The sequence below is a fragment of the Numida meleagris genome, chromosome 10 (genome assembly GCF_002078875.1).
Source record: "Numida meleagris isolate 19003 breed g44 Domestic line chromosome 10, NumMel1.0, whole genome shotgun sequence".
NCBI classification, from domain to species: domain Eukaryota; kingdom Metazoa; phylum Chordata; class Aves; order Galliformes; family Numididae; genus Numida; species Numida meleagris.
In genome coordinates this window covers 5676411-5695691 of record NC_034418.1, presented here as the reverse complement: position 1 = coordinate 5695691, position 19281 = coordinate 5676411, and the positions used below count along the sequence as shown (strand labels likewise).

Genomic DNA, 19281 nt, shown 5'->3' with positions numbered 1-19281 from the left:
TTTCTGTGTACTCTACAGTTATTTTTCCAAAATACAGCAGTATGAAACTTTTTCCATACAATATGATTCATGTATTTTGCTACAGATCACTTCTGATCTCAGCCACACAAAGTGAAGTGCCTCTTTTTCTCTATCATCTGGTTAGAAATGAGGTGTAAGATAAGACCTACTAGTTCTAAAATCTTGGGTGTCATAATAGAAAACTATTACAAGACACTTTGTTATTTTACTGATTAAAATAATTAGCTTTAGATGTCAAACATATTTTGCTAGCTTTATGTTTTCCCCTTGAGAACATCTGCAATAATTTGTGTGTATTCTAAATATTGATCATGTTTTTGCAGATCTTTTTTTTCACATTCTATGGTTACTTTAATATAGTAACAAAACTACATATGCAGCCATAATATGGCTGTATTTGATCATAAATCAACAGGTATTAATAGCTATCAGCCTGAGATAATCAGCTTCTCTTTGGAAAAATAACTGAGAAATATCTATGCAAAAAAAAAAAAAAAGCTTTTTTCCCCCCTCCTCCCCCACTCCCATCCCCCTGTTGTCTTTGTGCCTGGTATTTTTCCACACTTTATTTCCTAAAAGACTAGCAGGTTTGACGACGCATTGTGATTTCTTTTCTACAGGGCTTTATGAAGGAAGCTGGAGGCAGTTCTCATTAGTCTCACTGACATCTTTTATCACTTATCAGAGGAACAAGCAAACGGAGAGCAATTCCTTTGATCATGGCAAAAGTAGAAAGAGTATTAAAAACCCTATGAAGATTCACTAAGTAGAAAGTGGAAAAGACAGTCTGTGGCATGTTTCAAAGAAGTAACATGATTTAAAGTTGCCAGATTTGCTTGTATATATTAAAGAATTGTTAATGATGCTACATTTTACATGCATCCTAGGGTTTTTTTTGTTTTTGTTTTTGTTTTTTTGTTTGAAAAATAGGCGAAGGAGTGCTTAAGTAGAATGGATGGATTAGATCAATTGGAAAATATCTCTAAAGGGTGAGCTATGTCAGAAAGGAATTCTGTGATTCAATGAAAATTGTTGAAAATAAAAATAAGGTTGTACGGTGGCACAATGGATCGGAAAGAAAAAAACACCCAACCCTGCTCTCATGGGAGAATGTTGAAAAATCTTAAGAATTCCCTTTCTTTTGGAGGCATTCTGTGGTGAATCAATGTGTTGTTTGTGAAGGCTGCATAGGAACGGCAATACTTGCAATTATCCAAGTGTACCTGACTGCCTAACTCTGACCTCAGTGTGCTATTCCTTCTTCATTCTATGGAAAAATCAGATTTTTCTGAGTATTGACTCGCCTCGCATGTTGCCCTCGTTGTGTGCCTTCCATTATTAGCAACAGGGCAGCAAGAAATGACAAAGAATACATTCCTCCCCACAGCTATTGAGTGTTCTGCAGTCTAGAGCCACCAGTGCTTTTCTGTATGGCTGGAGCTCAGTTAACCCAGTGCTCATGCATACCTTTCTGACTTCTGCGTGTGAGCAGCTCGTATCTCAAAGCCTCACATCTGAATTGCTTTTGGATGCCCTTGTCTTAAGCAGTAAAAATACAAAGACCCCAACTGTTTAGCCATTTTCTTCCAGCATAGACTCTGTCATCCTTGCCCCCGCAGTGTTCTTTACTCTCACAGCTAATTTTTAACCATGTTGAATTTGGTTTTGATATGATGCAATGTAGTACATTTCTATAGCACCTTTTATGCAGGCATCCCCAGAGCACTTTCTGATCAAGCTAAAATTAGCTTTGAACCGCATACAAATTCCTAAAAGATTCATTTTAAATAAACTGGCAAATAGAAGGTGGAAATGTATGTATTCAGTTCCATGTTAAAGTGGGCAGAGGGACATCAGAGTAACAGAGGAGAAAGTGATTTAGTATTTTCTTCTGCAACAGCCTTGGAACTTGATGCTCTGAGCAGTGCAACGTGCTGCTCTCACTATACTGACCAGAATGAATTGCGTGGCTGCTGCGAGTGACCTGGAGGTGGCAGGTGAGGTAACATATAGCTGGGTTATCAGATCTCCATGTGTGCATACATGCTGTTCTAACACTTGCTCCTTCTGATAAGCAAACAAGAAAACCACACATTTCCTTGTGATACCTGGCCTCAGTCATATACTAGGAAGACAGTGGGAGGAATAGAGAAATAGTTTTGAGAGACCCAAATCGTGAATCCAAAATGACTTTTTTCTTTTTTTTTCCCCAGAGCAAGGGGTTTGGAGATAAAGCAAACACAGGGTGGTTTTCCAGCACTGAAAAAAAAGATAGTTGCCAGAAGTTGTTAGCAGAGACGGCCTGACACGGGTGATGTGCTGAGGAGGAAGGCTGAGTTAGATCCTTCCCCACATCTTGTGATCTTAATGAAAAGCAGACTGACGTGTAAACTTTCTCATTGTTATAAGACTTTCTTTTAATCTTTTTCTTCTTAAAAAAAAAAAAAAAGTTTAAGGTAGCAGCTTGGTCACTACTGTTTCTCCTTTATGGAAGAAAACTGTGGAGCCTGGCAATGCATTGAGCCTGCTTGAGGAAATTAGATTTTTGGATTTCACTTGCTTTTATGAAATTAAGAATTTTACCAGAATAGGAAGACAAAATATGGAGAGGGTGTACATTCAGGCTAGAGCAGTCAGTAAATACATCCCAGCTGAGTTTGGGGCAACATAGGCAAAGTAGGAAGCTGAGATGTCTCTGGAGCCTGTGGTGCTGTGGCCAACCCTTGGCAGCGAGGTGAATTACGTTTCTGTTGGAGCGGTGAGTACTGTTGAGCTGCATGGTGACATGGTGAAAGGGATGCCAATGGCAGCTATAAACACACCCAGCAGAAAGACTGGACCTCTGAGCTGATGCAAAAATAGTCTGACAAGGTCTTCCTTGTGCTTCTTCTCAATGTGATTAGATGTTCTTTGTCTTGGCATTCCCTTTGTTTGGTTGTTTTTTCTGCTGTATTTACTGCTCACTCATGTTCTCTGTTGTTAGTGTCAATGGCATGCTACAGGGTGGGAGCAATAAGGAAAACATGCTGAGATCAGATAAAGGGTCTCCCTTGCACTGGATTCGTTATCTGCCTCTCAGCATAGGCATTTGAAGGGTGTGAGGTGGTGGCAGCAGGTGAAGGCTATTTGAGAATGCATCATTTTCACAAAGGGACGTGAATTACTTTCCTATACAAGAGATTTACTTGTCAAATTAGGTCAGTTATCATTACATTACCTCACAGCAGGCCAAATCATAATTTTAAGTAGATTTAAAATATAATATTTAAAATACATTCCAATGATACAGTACAAATCAAGCTCCTTACAGTTGCTACGTGGACCAGTCAGATGAACAGGGAGTGTATTAATTGAGGAACAAGCCAGTAGGGTTCACTGCTGCATGAGAAGACTACATAATTTATACCACTGTTTGTTTACTGGTGAACAAGTATCCGCTCTGATAACTCCTCAAGATGAAAAGAAATGCAAGTGCGTAAACCAAATCCCCTTTTTCTTCCTGTCAGTCTCTCTGAATTAATGTTTTACCTTAAAAATCCTCATGACCTTTTGTTCTCCAGAGAAGATTAAATGAAAATAAACTTATGTTCTTCCTTTACCAAAGTTTGCCAACATCAGTTCTAAGAATGAGGCCATCTGTTATGCGACTGAGCTCTGCTCCTTGCCCACCCATTTGTTTGCTTCCTCCCAGGTTTCTCTTCTCTTCATCATTCCGAAATAACACTCTTCTCTTCCTGGCTGTGCCTTCTTTGAGTCTCTTTTGATCATCACAATTTAGTTTCATGGCAGACTTCATAATCTCATGGGCACCAGAGCCCTCTGCCAAGGTTTATGCAGATTTAAAGCCTGGATTAATCTGGCCTGGTATTTATATAAAATGTTCTGAACATGGCAAGCACTATGAAAGCACTGTATATTATTACTGAGTCCATGGAAATCCCCCCTGCTAACTCAGCACATATTAAGCTGCTGTTCCTGGAGGTAAGGTGAAGTGACAGAAACAGCCAAATCCACGTCTCATCTTTGGAGACTGCATCTTTTTTCTCTTTCTGTCTCTCTCTCTGTTTTTCCTTCCAGGATTTCTGGAAGAAGCTGAATAGAAAGGAGGGAGACCCCCTTTGAAGATTTCACCTCCTGAGAGTATTGTTTCACAGATTCTGGCATAGCCTTCCTGCCTTTCACTGCTGCTACACTGCCCAACTCCCTCACGCTGTTTCCTAAGCACTTTTGAAAGTAGTAGCCTTGGAAGAAACCTTTTTGGGAAAAAAAAAAATCTCAATGCAAGGGGAGGCTGCTCTCAAACTCTGGTCTGGCACCAGTGTTGGGGGAAGCCAGCCTCCAGATCCCAGCACAACACAGGGAGCTGTAGGCCTATAGCCAGATCTTTAAGGAGCTGCTTCCAATGTTTGTTTTGTTACTTAAAGCATGCATGAAGAAGATGAGTGGTGACTGCAGCCCAAGGTTGGTCAACGTGTCTTCACCTTCCGTGTTATTAACAAGGGGATGATGCTTGAAATAAGGGGTGTATATATAGTGAGGCTCTGGCACAGGTTGCCCAGAGAAGCAGTGGGTGCCCCATCCCTGCAGACACTCAGGGTCAGGCTGGATGGGGCTCTGAGCACCTGATGGAGCTGCAGGCGTCCCTGTGCATTGCAGGGGATTGCAGTGGAGTTGGACTAGATGGCCTTTAAGAGTCCCTTCAACTCAAAGGGTTCTGTGGTTCTATGCATACTGTTTAGAATATATTTATGCCTTTATATAAATAAATTATTGGAGCTTTAGAATATTGTATGGTAGTCAGGCTCAAAACGTGCTCCGCTCTCATTTTCCCACTGGGAGTACAGCTATCTAAAATGGAGTCAATAAGCTTTTCCAGCACTATTCAGAAGGCATTATGGGTTCATTTATTTTTACTTCCCTCCCCCCATTATTTGATAGTTCTTTTAAGAGTTGCGAGTTTTACTTAGTTCCTTTTGATCAGAAGGAAAAGGTACTGTAGGAACTGAGGCGCTGCAGTGACTCTGGCTTTGAACTCACCAGGTCTAAAAGCCTGCGAGAACATTTTCTCTTTCAGCTTTCCAGCCAGCTCATAGAGCTAGCTGGCTGATAAAGGGCTGAGTTAAATTGTCCTGAAGGACAGCTAGAGAGCTAGGCACTATAGTCTGAGCTCACAATGGAATTGATACACGTATATATTTAGTTTCATCATATTAAAATGTAAATGTGAGGCTTCAGATTTTTTTTTTTTTTTTAAATTTCAAACAGTCGAATCCTTTCTGTTTTTTTTAAAAAAGTTTATTTTTCATTCTCCTGCTTGCAGAGGTCCTGGTCTCCTGCAAATGCTGCAGCTCCATCTAGTGGCACTGCAGTCAGTTGGCGGGGGGGAGGCAAATCTTTGAGACATCCTAAAACTGGAGAAAGGTGTTAGGATTTAAATTTGTATTTTCAGAAAAGCTATTTGGGATTTCGTTTCGGGTATCTGAGTCTACTCGAACACTGTTTGGAATGAAAAGCATTTAGATGACAGTCGTTTAGAGAAATTAGTTGATGAGGGAAGTCCGTCTATTTCTCTTTGTTATTTTTCCTTGCCTCAGTAGCCACAGACATACAGATGTGAATTACTGATAAAAGAAGGTTGTGTATTTTAAGCCATGTATGTGTATATCGCCATGTTGTTCTTGTAAAGGTAGCTTTTATCTGAGTTTCTTAAAACATTTGGCAAACATTTATTATTTGCATCAAAACACCCAAATCTGCTTGCTCCATTCATTCATCGATTCATCTGTCTGTCCACCCATCCACTGTAAGCAGGGATTGTGTGCATGTTTATATGGACAGAGGCCTTATTCTGCTCTCAATTACATTATAACTATTTATTTCAGTGTAGTTACTCTCAACTGTCACTGCTTTGACATGAAATTAGGGTCCTGTGTATCTGTATATACAGCAAATACACACTCGCAAAGTGTGATGAACATATGTTGCAATGTGATCTTAATGCAAACAGCAGGTTGGTTCTTTGGGGTTCTCACCTCATCCAGATGGGAGCTGACATTCAGTATTTTACACCATTTCATCCGTGTTTAGTTTTTCAACACATCTAGCTCTTGCCTTTGATCTAATAAGAAAATAAACATTCTTGATTTGATTTGCTCAGCTGCTGTGTGAGCCACAAAGCCTTTCTAGATTCCAGCTTGTGTCCTGAGCTGGACTCCCATGCTGCTTGTACATAACTGTTGAATTCAATAAATGTATTTAGCCTTATTAAGATTCAGAAAAGCAAATATTATCCTCCAGTGATGCAGCAGATAACAGCAGTTAATAACAAGTATGTGATAAAGATCACAGGATTCCCTGTAAACAAGATGCTGCATTGCACAGAGAGCATCTTGTCTGCATATGTTTCATAAGTAACTAGGCATCCTCATGGGCTTCTTTAGTTATTTTAGAAAGTTGTGTAAACAGCATTATCTACTTAATGCCCCAAATGATATAATAATTGATATGGAAATGGGGCAAAGCTCAATAGATTGTAGTACAACTCTCCATGGACTCTTGGAGATGATCTGCCCAGATTTTATTTAAATTTTATTCTAGCCTGTGTGTATGCAGCCTGTGGTTTGTTAAATATGCTGGGCAGATGTTGGTTGGGCAACATTTTCTTTTTTTGACTTTTTCTTTCAGAAAAAAAAAAAAAGAGAAATGTGAATGTATACTTGGATTGTTATCTTCTGTATAATTCAGAGCTAAGTGTCAGTAACAATGAGAACAGTAAGTACATACTGGAAAGCTCTGGTGCATTGTGTGCTGTTTGCTTCGGCTGAATGTCAGGGAAAGCGGATCATAATGGATTGCTAACAGCTACGGTACTCTCTGCTGCTTGTCTCTTTCTTCTGGTTTGGATTACAGGAGCAGGGAAAAGAAATACCGGAGATTTAGGAATTGCTTAAAACTGGAAAGTGCGTTTGAAAATATTTTTTTGTTCCTTCCTGCGGAAAATTATATTGATATACATTTGTATATACTCTGTATTTATTCTATATATACATTATTAAAACCACTTACTTACATAAGATTTTCTGCTACTTTTATAAAACAGCAGATACAATATTTTATTATTCACTTATTACTTTTTTGAATATATCAGTCTGATTTCCTGAAGTATTTCTGCCACAGACATCGTGTGCAATTGTCTCGTGGATAAAGCTGTGTTGTTGTTGACCATCCAAGCTGACCTTGAGAACATGCAACAGGGGCATGTGTCTGTTTTGCAAAGCTGTACAGCCAGTAATGCTTAGTCATTTATCCAAACAAGCAGCGTGGTCTCCAGACCACTGCATGAGACTTTGAGAAAATCACTTCTCTTATTTGTACCACAATTCCCCAGGCTGTAAGATGGGGAAAATGATATATTGGAATAAAATATAAGTAAAATATAGCTTAATATAAGAGGGCAAAGCACTATTGTTATTCACTGCCATGCCAACAAAAATTGGTTAGCTATAGATCAGTTAATCCTACAGAGATGGAAAGTTACAGCATTACCACACATTAAGGCTAAGTAAGATTTCTCTGATGTGCTCCTTTCCTGGTACTCATCCTGTGCAATGCTGCAAACAGTGAGGGGGCAGTAAAAGGGGGAAACTTATTATTTCCTGTTGTTTTGGTCTTTTACCACATGACTGCTGTGGAGGTGGAGCAGCATCATGGCCCTGCTTCCTTTCTGCCTCAACGCCAAGCTGCCTGAGCATGACGCAGGCTGCAGACATGCTGCTTTTGGCATGGCCATGTCACTGATTCAGACAGGATCCCATAAGAAGGTGCTACCTTTGGTCCATTTCTACTATCTTGGTACCATATATTCTGGGAAGATTAGCCTTTGAGTCTCATAATTAATTACTCTTAATTCTCATACTTTTGATGTAACTAGAAAAACATACTAATATATGTTAGATAACATAAATAATACACATTTTTTGAGATTAATTACTAGCTGTTAAAAACTACTTAAAATATAAACTTTCCATTCTAGGCCCTTCTATTATTCTATATTTTTTACAAGCCATTATTCTTGTAAAAATGCCCAACAATGTTTTTCAGGTTCAGTGCATTTTAAGTTAGCTGATTCTTTTATATGTCTGGGAGGCAACTTATTATGGTTATTTCTAATTTATAGACAATGTAGTTGGGTTTTTGTACCTGGAGTACAGGCCTAGAAGTACTCAGTGGACTATATTCTGCAGAAAATAATGAACCATGCTAGCATGACCTGTTAATTACATTATTTATGAGAACTGGTTTGCCAGACTATTCCTAGTGTACAGAAGAAGTGTGGAGAAGTACAGAAGCAGCTAAATACAGACGTTTTCAGCTTAGAAAGCTTTTACAACAGCATTAGGGCCAAGATAAGCGTAGCCTTCAGATATAGTGATGGGGTCCCTCAGGAAATTAATATAATATTGCAGAGCCACCGAAACAGTAGCTGCTACCAGGCTGTAAAACTAAGGCAACGCCCACTTTACATAAACCTCTGAAAGACAACAGAGAAGCACATGCTTAGGATAGATTGTCCATTAGCCATGTGTCTCACAGCTTGATAATCAGGTTAAATACTGCCATTCTTTAGCCAGATGTTCTCAATAGCGCCCTTCTGTGCTTCCTTTCCATTACGTATATATAATGCGGGGGGTATGAATTTTGTACTCAGGTCAGAGCTGTACTTAGAGATTGCCTCAAACAAGAATACACCTTCTCTCACATCTGATGGAGTGACCATCATTTGTATTTTTCACTCCTGACGGGGCTGATTGTTAACTTCCCCTCAGGTCCTCCCTCCAGAGAAGTTAACTTGGGTAGGATTCAGCATTCTCAGAAATGGCAAGGTGCTGTTTGACCGGACTTCACCTGGAGGAGGAAAAACCCTACCATCCGTGTCCGAAGATGCAACCTTTAGACTGCACTGACTGAAAAGATATTTTTCTTCTTGAAAGGAAGTAATTTTCCCATAAGGAAGCAACACTGTTGATTCTGCAGATTCTTCAGTGCTTTATTCATAGTATTTTCCTGACTGTCCACACAAAATGCGTTATATTCAAAATACTATCAAAATAAGCAAACTATACAAGACTTTCTGTTACAAATTTATTTCCAGAAGTCTTAATACGCTTAGGTCTAGAGTAAATATAATATTTCCCAGCACATGTTGAGAAATATTTGATTTTTTTTTTCCCTGTGAAAGTTACGTTACCTTAACAGGTAATTTCCAGTTGTTACTCTTTCAAGATATTGTGTTCAGGAGAAGGAGCAGGCCGCTTTGCACTTTAATGAAATTACTTTTTGTATTCATTTTACATATTCCCGAACTGCAAGCTCTTTCAGGGAAAAAACCCGTACGGGATCTTTTTTTGCCTTCCATTCTTCCAATTTCTCTTGCAAAGACAAAAAATCCTTGCCAAGCTCATATGCCAAAGTGATCATTGCTTCTAACAACGGGATATAGTACTTGTGACTGTTACGCTCACGGAGGTGTGATAGAGCCTTCTCCCCGTATTCAAAGGCACTTGCTGTGTTTCCCAGGTCCTTGTGGCACACCACAATAGCACAGAGAGTAGGGACAATTGCGACAGGGTTGCCTCTCGTCAGCCTCTCCTGCAGACCGATGACTTCTAACAGGATTTCCAGAGCCTTGTTGTATTGGCCACCCCGCAGGCAGCCATACGCTTCCTGAAGCTCAGGCTTTGTTAAAAAGTCAATAAACTTTTTTGATCTCCTGATATATTTCATCGAATATAGAAGCCTCAGGTAGTCCTTAAAGGCTAATTTTCTCTCACTGATTATTTCCTCTGTGAAGTTCCCTGTTAGGGCTTTTTTTGGAAAGGTCATATCTTCCATTTCCTCACTGAAGTCCTCCAGAAGATTTCTGTGCAGTTTCTCAAAATCAGAATAACGCCGTTCAATTACAGACTTGTTGCTGTCAAAGCTTCCTGTTTGCAAAATTATGATTTTATACATCTAAACACAACAAAACAGAAAAATAATGTGAGAAGGACCATCCTAACCCTTGTGCAGCCACACCTTGGGTCTGTTAGTGCTTTGAAAAGACTGTGCTGGTATATTGCTCCAGCTGAAACCCTCCCGCACCAATTTTAGGTGGGTAATCTTGTATATTCCTCTGGATTGTAGTGGGGCTGCTAGATTAGTTGCTGGGTAGGATAACAGTATGCTCAGTGTAGGGCTGCTCTTTGAGATCGGTAGCCATCAGGTTAATTCCCACCTCCAGCTGTTTTGGACTTTTGTCACCATATTTAGCATTTGCACGTGAATTAGTTGTAGATAAACAAAGCACTAACAGATCCTATCATGCAAAGTGCTGCAGGTGGTAAGCTAGCAGACTGAAGTGTATAAAATCCACCTTAAGAGCATTTCTGTACAAGTATTTTGCTTGTAACAGCCATGGCTGCTGCAGTCGGTCATTGTCAGTGGACAGAACGGATTTCCCAGACTTAATAGTGAATGCAATGTATTTTACATTGGCTGTAATACTCAGAGATGTTGTTCGTGTCAGACATTTCTGGGGATTTGGAGGCATTACTGATGCTGTGAAAGAAGGAATATTTGGCAGTAATATTTGGTGTATGCAAAAATAAGATGGAGCAACTCTGGAGTCTCTTTTCCCCTCTAAATCATTGTCCCGTAATTCAAACTTACTTGGCATATAAATAATTCAAAGAAGTGACATTTCTACAAAAGTCTGTGTGTGCTAGCCAAAATCCTTCACTAACAGCTAACAGCAACACTGTCCCATGTTACCAGTACTCAAGAGTTTGTCTTCTGCAGCTCTTCACTAGTGTAAAAGTAAAATAACTAATGAATGAGATATTCAAAATAGCTGCAAAATAACATTGAATGTTATGTGTTATACAAATATATCCCCTTTGGTCCTGATACAAGTACAGTAATGTTGATGAAGGGCCAAATATCTGATATGCATAAACCAGTGGAGCTCCAGGGAGGCCAGCTTAGCTGTGTCACTGCACACCAGCTAAGGGCAAGGACTGCTGGCTTGCTGGCTTTTGGATGATGACCATGTTCACATTCAGCTTTCTCTTGTCCTCACTGAATTATAAAGGAACTGGAGCAGTTTAATGCACACGAGTTGCTTTCTGTGCTGGTATAGAAGGGTGAAAAACTGTACTAGCAGTGGTTTCTTTCTGATTCTATTCCTTGATTTTCCTTAAAGAGAAATTCTCTGTTTTAATCTTCATAAATGATCTTTACAGGCACTTCTTGAAAGGTTTGTAAATTTGAGCTGACTTCTCTGATCTCTTTTCATGTGTAGGCACTGTGACATTTTCCTATATTTTGCCCTGCTCCCTGCTGAAAAGTGTATATACTCTTGAAGCATATCCAAAGCAATCATAGGAACAATTTTTAAAGTTATCATTTTATCAAGGGTGGCTAAGTGAATAATTTACAAGTACTTGATTTCTTTTCTTTATGGAGCATGCATGAGAAAGGGGAGAAATGCCATTTAATTACATTGTCATTCAAATTGGCTCAATTTTGTTGTATCTTAGCTATGTTTAACTACCTGCATGTACACCAAGTGATAATAACCTTGACCTCTTACAGCTGCACTAAAATATTTTTTAATTATTCTGTAAGCTGGATACTCTGCCGCATATGCAGGACAGTAGCATCTAAATAGGCGTGTATAGCATGCAACAAGATCTTAGGATAGTCTCTAGTATGTAAATGTACCTGCTTTAAATTCTACCGAGCTGCATCACCCAGCATCAGCAACACCAGTATGACTATTAGCATTTTTAATCTATGGATCTCAGAAGTTGGTGCAAACAAGAAAAACATCCCTTTCTGAGCATCACCATCTGGAGAACTGAAAGACACTTGCTCTAGCTCAGTTCTCCAGAAGTCCGGGAGCAGAATTAGAAAAAAACAAGTCTCAGCATTTTGAGAACAGATATCAGAAATCCAGTCTGTTCTTTGTTCCTGCCCCCCATACTCATGCTTCACTTTAAAATGTGACAGAAAAATGTCATTTAATGGAGCTCTAGGTAGGGAAGGGGAACAGTCCCAGAAGAGTTCTAGCTGGTGGATGTCTTAAGCTTTGTCAAGAGCAAAGAATTTTGCACTTGTACTAATATAAATCTTCAATGTGGAAGTTATATAAATATAATGCAGCTGTTAGAGTAGTCTAGCTCGGTGCAAGTGTAACAACATCGATATTTTTATACTTGTGTGAATTTCTTTAATGTTGACAAGCCTCTAGGTGCAAAGGGTGTTTGAGTACTAATTTGCTTGATATCACTTTTTTACCGCTGCAGGTTTTATGAACCAATTGTCAGAGGGTTTCTTAGGGGTAGATTCCACCAGCTATGCCTATGTGAACAGTGAGAACAGGTTCTACTCGGTATGATCACGGCTTGCAAAACTCGGCCGTCAGTGAGGCTTTCATGTAGTGAAGCATGCTGTGTGCTACGCAGATCCCTGTAGAGCGAATGAAAATTAATGATCTTCTTACATATTCATTTTTTCACTTACCACATATTTAGATAAGTGGTGCTCTACAATTCTGGTTGATGGAATTTCAAACAGAAGTTTGACCTGTCTGCACTGGCTTTTTTCATTCCTCCAGTATTCCTGAAGCTCCTTAGTGGTCATTGAAGAGTTGGGACTTTGGGATGCATTGGAATCTAAAAACAATATATTCAGTATTTCAAATTATAACATTTGCATTTGGAAGGAAACCTTTTACAGATTTATTGTGAAAGCAGAGCTTAGAATTTCTGTCAATGTAAAAGCAAAACCCAAAGCATGATGAAGTAAATGATCTCACTGCGAACAAAGCTCCAGATTCTCTGAGGAAAACTGTAGTGCTCTGGAATTTGAAAGACACTAAATTGGATGCAACTTATACATTTTTCTTATTATGGAAAAACATTGACAAGAAGCATTGTATGTCTGGGTTGTAAGCTCAGGCACAATGTGAGCAGGAGGTACACCTCCCCATCCCACAAGCAGCCCTACCAAACCCCAACTTGCTCTTCTGAGTCAGACATTTCTCCAGGCTAGGAGGAGAGAAAGCTAAGACGTTTCCATCAGTGCTAAGACGTTTCCATCAGTGCTAAGACAAGGAGATAATACAATGCAGAAGCAAATTCAGACTTACATTGAAATACTGACCACATTCAAATACTGGGGCTGCGCAGTAACAAGTTAAAGATAAGAAAACACCAGTGCCCTAACCTTAAAGGAGAAACTCAAATAACCAGCTCAGCTGAAGGAGGAATTCTCACATCCTCCTTTTCTTTTGTAGCTGAAGTGAATGCCACAGTGGTATTTATTTGTGCACCTCCCTCCTTCTCCACCCACGTAGTCACAAACATGCAAGAAATCCCCACCATATATGCACATGTAAACATGTAGCTCAGCTGGTTGAAGTGTTTGCTCACAGGGGAATTTGACATAGCTTTTCAAAAAGGTGATTTCTCTGTCTTTGAAATACGGTGACAACAGTTTTCATGAGGTGGCATACAGGCTAGCAAAGTGGATAAAAGAAATGGAGTATTTGTATTTCAGCGGGCACAGCATTCTCAGTCTCCTGTCAGCAATGCCTCTGTCAGTCCAGTCAGCTGAAGTCAGTCTGCAACTTATCCAGCATTCAGACAATGGAAATGAATGACCACAAATGAGTGGGAGGATGACTGCTTGATGCAGAAACAGAAGCATAAAGGCACTGTAGTACTTCCTCAGTGGCCCCATTTTTACATGTTGCTAATCGTTTGGTCATACAGTTTCAATTATCAATGCCTTTGGGGTTTTGGCTCACTCTCTACAAAGCCTAATTTCTTAAGAGAGAGGTGCTGTTTATGACAGCTTTACAGGCTGAAAATCTCGATGAAATTGTATATATTATGGGTTATATTTAACATTTTATTTAACAACAGATGACAGTAATCTTAGGCATAGTAAAAGCCCAGTGCTGACTCTTCACAGGGCATGTGAGAGACTACTGCTTCAGGTCAGTATCAGCCAAGAGCCTGGTGTCCTTGCTGATACTGCTTTTCTATTGTAGTAAATAAAACAATTTTTTTCATGTAAAGGAATAATAGCTAATGAAGAATAAAATGAAAGGATGGCATCTACCTTGGAGGTCTCCTTTTTCTGGATTTTCTTTGCTCAGTTCACAAGAAATTTCAGCTTTGGGTTGATTTTGTTTTTCATCAGGAGAAACTGTGATAGAAAATGTAGCAATCCTGCTTGCAGCTTCCAACAGCTCCCCTTCTGCTGGGCACTCTGGGTCCTGCTCCATTGCAAAGCTGTCACAAAAGATTGTAAAAAATGTGACATTACTTAGTAGCATGCCTTTAGAAGATCCAGTCTGGCAATCTTTTTTATTGGCTTTCTCACTGCTCCCTGTGAACATGTATGAGGGCAACTGTTGTTTCATAGAAAGTAAAGGGAGCCACTGAAGAACGTAAACTTTGTAAACTTCAGTGGGGGGCAATTTATTCTCCTTGTACTTTGCCCTCAACCTCACAAGTATTAGTTCAGATGAACTCAGATCTCTGAGATTATTACTAGCAGCCTGGCTCTCTTATATTGCTAGAAATTACTGTTCTCAAGACTCCCAAAGTCACCATCTGTTCTTAATCATTACGTTGGCCTGTAAAGCAAAATAAGGTGATATCTGTAACAGTATAATATTTTTGTTTTATTTCATAGTTTCAGGTTCTCTCCAGAGACTTATCACTGTATGCTGAGAACAAAACAACCAAGCCTGAAAATGCCTAGGTGGAAGGTGATCAGAGTTTTCTAATTATTATGCACTGCATTTTCCTGTTACTTATTTTTTTAGCCCATATACTGTGCTGCTGATAGGTTTGTAGGTCTGTCTTCCTCGGACAGATATTTTCCCAGATAGTCATATAATGCTTAACAAAATCTACTCCATAGAGTTGATTGGTTATTTTGCCATGTAAATGTCTCCTTAAGATTCTGTTGTTATTGTTAAGTAACTACTCAAAACATCGCTGTGTACTACTAGCAGTTGAGAATGGTTTAAGAGCATCCTAACAACTCTGCCAGCGGGCTGTGCTCAGTTAGTTAGCATGAGGGAAGTGTTCCTCACAGTTGGGTGAAAACCAAATAACATGAAAACCTACTCAAAATCCAAGTTTCCTTGCTATAAATGTGAAAATAATGCACAAGGAGAGGTTATTAAGCAAGGCAGGCAGAGGTGTTACTACATATCATTTTGCCACCGCTTGTCTACCACGCAGTTGAGCAATGCCTGACACAGAGGTGAGGAAACTCCTTCAGCTGACCTATTGATTTCTGGTAAACTATACAAGGAAAAGCAATTACTTTCCTCGCTGGAAATAATGGAAGTGCTTTCCTTTAACAACAGCCTTTCCTTTGTCTGCCTTGGCTAAAGAAGAATGTACATATTGTCACTCTCATTATTAAGAGCATTATGGAAGCCCTTATTTTTGGAATTTGGACTGGGGGATGAAAGTTCTTACTGTTCTAGTCCTTGTCAAAATCTCCTTCTGAACGTAATGAGTAGCCAGTTATTTCCAGCTGTTCAGCCGTTGTGATAGTTGTGACAGTTTCTACCAAGAGCATAAACTTCCAAATCTTTGTTTTTCATGTAAGGATAATCTCAGATATACCAGATTAAATGAGAAATATGATAATTTTTCTTGGTTGTTTGTCTAATCTGATAAGCAAAAGTGTATTTATATTCAAAATATACATGTTTATGTATATGTACATTTAATGTTAAATACATAAATATATTTGTGCATACATGTATAAATATAACTGTAAAATATGATTTGTCAGAGAAATACAATGATATGCAAGACTTCACATATCTGCCTTGAAAACTATTTGTACTTGACAGAAACATTGTGTTTCACTTTCACACCCACAAGGCATGGTAAGCTGTTTTAATTAAGCAACTATTTATTTTTGCACTTGAAAAAAAAAAGAAAAATGGAAAACAGTACAAGGAAACCTGCAACAAATTACACAGTTTTCCTCTGACCAGACACCGGGCCTGCTCTCTGTCGGAGTAAACACCACTCAAACTGAGTTACGAGGAACAGCGGGAAGCGAAGCGCGCAGAATGCTCACCTGGGGAACGCCGAGGAGCTTTTAGCTGTGGTGCACGTGTAGTCCGTACGAAATCAGGAGAGGCCTGCTTTGCATTTTTAAAAACAGAAAAATAGGTCCGTGTGTGCTCTGAGCAGGCACATTCTGTATTTTACAAAAAGGAAGGAAGAAGTCTTGATTAAATCAGACTTCCTCGTCCAATTGGCTTGCTGTTTTGGCGCATTAAATTTCCTATCTGCCTCGAACAGCCCGGCTGCTGTCTGCAGACAAGATGCAGCGATGCAGCTCCAGCCACAAGGGCAGGGCTGCAAACCCCAGTGTCAGTCCTACACGTGCAAACACAAAGCGTGGCAGAGGAAAGAGCTCAACAGTCAGTGCAATTATAAAATCAATGAAAACATGTCCACGTGGATTTCTGAAACCAAAAAGCCCCACACTTAGCAAATAAGAGATTAGGAAAAATGAGTCAAATACGTAAATGCACTTATGTGGAAAAATATGCCCTGTAGGACATCTTTAAAATACAGACTTAACATCAAGTTCAGGAAAGGACATGCAGATGGTACCACAATAAATATCCTTGTTCAATGCAAAATTGCTCTTCTGACAGAAATCCTGATTCCACACAGTGCTTAAACATATGATTAATTTCAAATATCTGCTTAATTGAAGTTCAAAAAGGAACATTATCATATTTGACGTGACTACTAAACTCAAAATGAACTTATGTGTGTGCCTGAAATTAATCCTGCACTTCAATTCTTTGTTGAGCTGTGGACAAAGTGAAGAAGAATGATGCATTAATCCACACGTCCGCTGGCCAAGATGCTTCCTTTTGTAGTTCACTTCACCTTGGAAATTCGCTTTAAAGCATCAGGATGGCTATTTCTAGGGTAAATAGTGTGGATGCTATCTTTTTAGTAATGTAAGTTTCCCTGTTGCCAAAGCTCACTCAATGAAAAACCGAGAGATTTTAATGCAGCACAAATGTGGGAGGCAAACATCCAAAGAACCACATGGATCCTGCCCCACACATTCCTTTAGAACAAACAGTTTCAAATAATGTAAGATCAGGGCCAGAAACTGACAATGTCTCTCTTCAGCTTTATTCACAACATAAAACAATGCCAACTTTAACTTGGACTCTGTCTAAATGTAGACATTTTGCCAAAATAGCTGTCAGAATGATGAAAAATCACTCCTATGCAACTCCAGCCATACTGGCAAAACCCTTAACGTAGATGCCATTATATTGCAGAGTTCTTCAGCCCATTTAACGCGTTCCATGCAGAAAGTGATTTAAATTCTACCCGAAAAGAAATCTGTGCTTGCCAGTACAGCTCTAAGGTGTAACTGTACCAGCCAACACTTTTAAGTGTAGACAAGGCATGGCCTTCTGGCTCAAGTCTCATTCCTTTAAAGTTAGATTTATGGGTTTGGTTACAATTGTGAACAAAATCCAAGGAGGCTTTCAGTGCATTTCACTCATGCTGACAGTTCACAGACATATCTGAGCTTTGAATTCTGAATTTTCTAATTTGTGTGTTGCCAAAAAACAATGTATTATTTTGTGGCACTTTGTGCTCTTGTCCTGGTCTTGATGAAGCTGAAGGAAAAGGCGAAAGTGTATTTTTCAGTTTATTAATAACAACCTCTATGTTTAATTATTTCAGAATGAGTACCTCCTAGTCAAATTAACCTGGATGATTAAAAAGATGTGAAATCTGCTATTATGAGCATGACTGACTGATATGAAATAGTTTACAAATCAAGGGTGTTCTGCAGGAATTCTGCCTGCCTTGGCAGTGTCAGCTGTTCAGCTTGCAGCTGGCTCCTGAAGGGGTAGGTAGGAAACATCCCCAGGACCACTGCTAACCCCATGAGCTGTGACACCCATAGTATGTTACCTGGCTGCTCCTCCTCATGCTGCTCCCATATGCTCTTGCTAGCAGAATGCATAGCTGATAGGTCTTTCTTTGTATTTTCAGTTTCACTTTCAGCAGTCAAATACCATATAGAGGACTGAGCAGCAGCAAAGGAGAAGGTTTACGAGGGCAGCATACCATTCTGAGATGAGCAAGTGCTCTTAAACTGTAAATTGATCTGACTATTCATAAAACCATGATAAATTTTAATGAAAAAATGTGCTCTGTCGCATTCAGTGATGATAAAAGAATGCTCATACACTGGCTTACTCAGTTTGTATTCTGCACAAGCACTGACTTTGGCTGGCATACATAAAGAGCACAGTATTAAATGCATTTACCGAGGGATATGGAAAAAAATGTTCTGCAATAACATAGGAGCTAGGCAAGGTTAAAACTGTAATACTGCAGTTCATAGAAGTGGTTGTCATAGGAGTTATGTCCTCCATACATATTTAAGAGGGAAGGGCTCATTTTAGGAAGAGTTGCCTAAAACTTGGTAATTAGCCACCAGATGAGCTCGCCTTGTGATGTCGTGTTAAGGATGCCTGCAGGGAAAGACCAATGTTCGTGCTTTTGATGGTTAAAGAACCAGAAGGGACTGCTACAATAGTGTAAAATGTCGTGCCTTGATTTGGGCACTTAACGTTTTTCCAATCTGATAGATTACAAAAGCCCCAACAGAGAAAATATTTTAAACTGAAATTAGCATGAAAAAGTGACCAGTTAAACCAGCGTTACATATGAACTGCAGTTTACTACCAGATTTTTCCTGTTATAACAGGCGTTGCAAACTCGTTTTTGAGTTAAAGAATATGGCTGTAATACCCTATTACAAAACCTCTTCAGCTCCAGACCCATGAAATACAGCTCCAGACAACCTCTTAGGGCTTGTGCTGCCTTCCCTCTCAGGCTCCAAGCTATGTAACTAATCCTTCTTTATTTTACCAGATCATTCGTTAGAACTGCGGGCAATGAAAGATACCAAGAGGGGGCAGAAATACCCAACGTATTTGTCCAAGTCCTCTTCTACCACACAACTAATATTTAGAAAGTGCTCTGATGTTGACTTTGATGCTTCTGCAGGAACTTTTCCTCTCTTTGTTTCTTTTACTGCAGCTGCATAAATACCTACCGCTTCCATGTTTGAAGTAGAAGAAATAACCATACGTTCTGCATGAATATTCAGCACTTT

At 39.4% G+C, this 19281-nt stretch overlaps 1 protein-coding gene and 1 long non-coding RNA gene across 5 annotated transcripts in view; one reads left to right on the top strand and one right to left on the bottom strand.

Annotated features, from left to right (window-relative positions):
* The window catches only part of LOC110404385, a 53736-nt gene extending 37546 nt beyond the window's left edge, over positions 1-16190 (top strand). For 2 of the 4 annotated variants that reach the window (XR_002442208.1, XR_002442211.1), the window contains exon 3: positions 14767-16190. This is a non-coding gene — a long non-coding RNA (uncharacterized LOC110404385). Of the gene's footprint in view, positions 1-641; positions 890-1921; positions 2019-14766 lie in introns of those variants that run through there. The other 2 variants (XR_002442209.1, XR_002442210.1) reach the window with 2 other exon arrangements.
* On the bottom strand, positions 9043-16312 carry SNX20 (sorting nexin 20). Its single transcript, XM_021408604.1, has 4 exons — positions 16183-16312; positions 14188-14360; positions 12583-12734; positions 9043-10032 (listed from the first exon to the last, which is right to left on the bottom strand). The coding sequence occupies exons 2-4, from the start codon at positions 14351-14353 to the stop codon at positions 9364-9366; spliced, it is 987 nt and encodes a 328-aa protein (XP_021264279.1). The 5' UTR covers positions 14354-14360; positions 16183-16312; the 3' UTR covers positions 9043-9363.

Coding starts and splice junctions, on each gene's coding strand:
- SNX20 (XM_021408604.1), bottom strand. CDS start 14,353: ATGGAGCAGGACCCAGAGTGCCCAGCAGAAGGGGAGCTGTTGGAAGCT. Junction 12,735..14,187: donor AGAAAAAGGAGACCTCCAAG/GTAGATGCCATC, acceptor TATTGTTTTTAG/ATTCCAATGCATCCCAAAGT. Junction 10,033..12,582: donor ACCACTTATCTAAATATGTG/GTAAGTGAAAAA, acceptor TGTTGTGTTTAG/ATGTATAAAATCATAATTTT.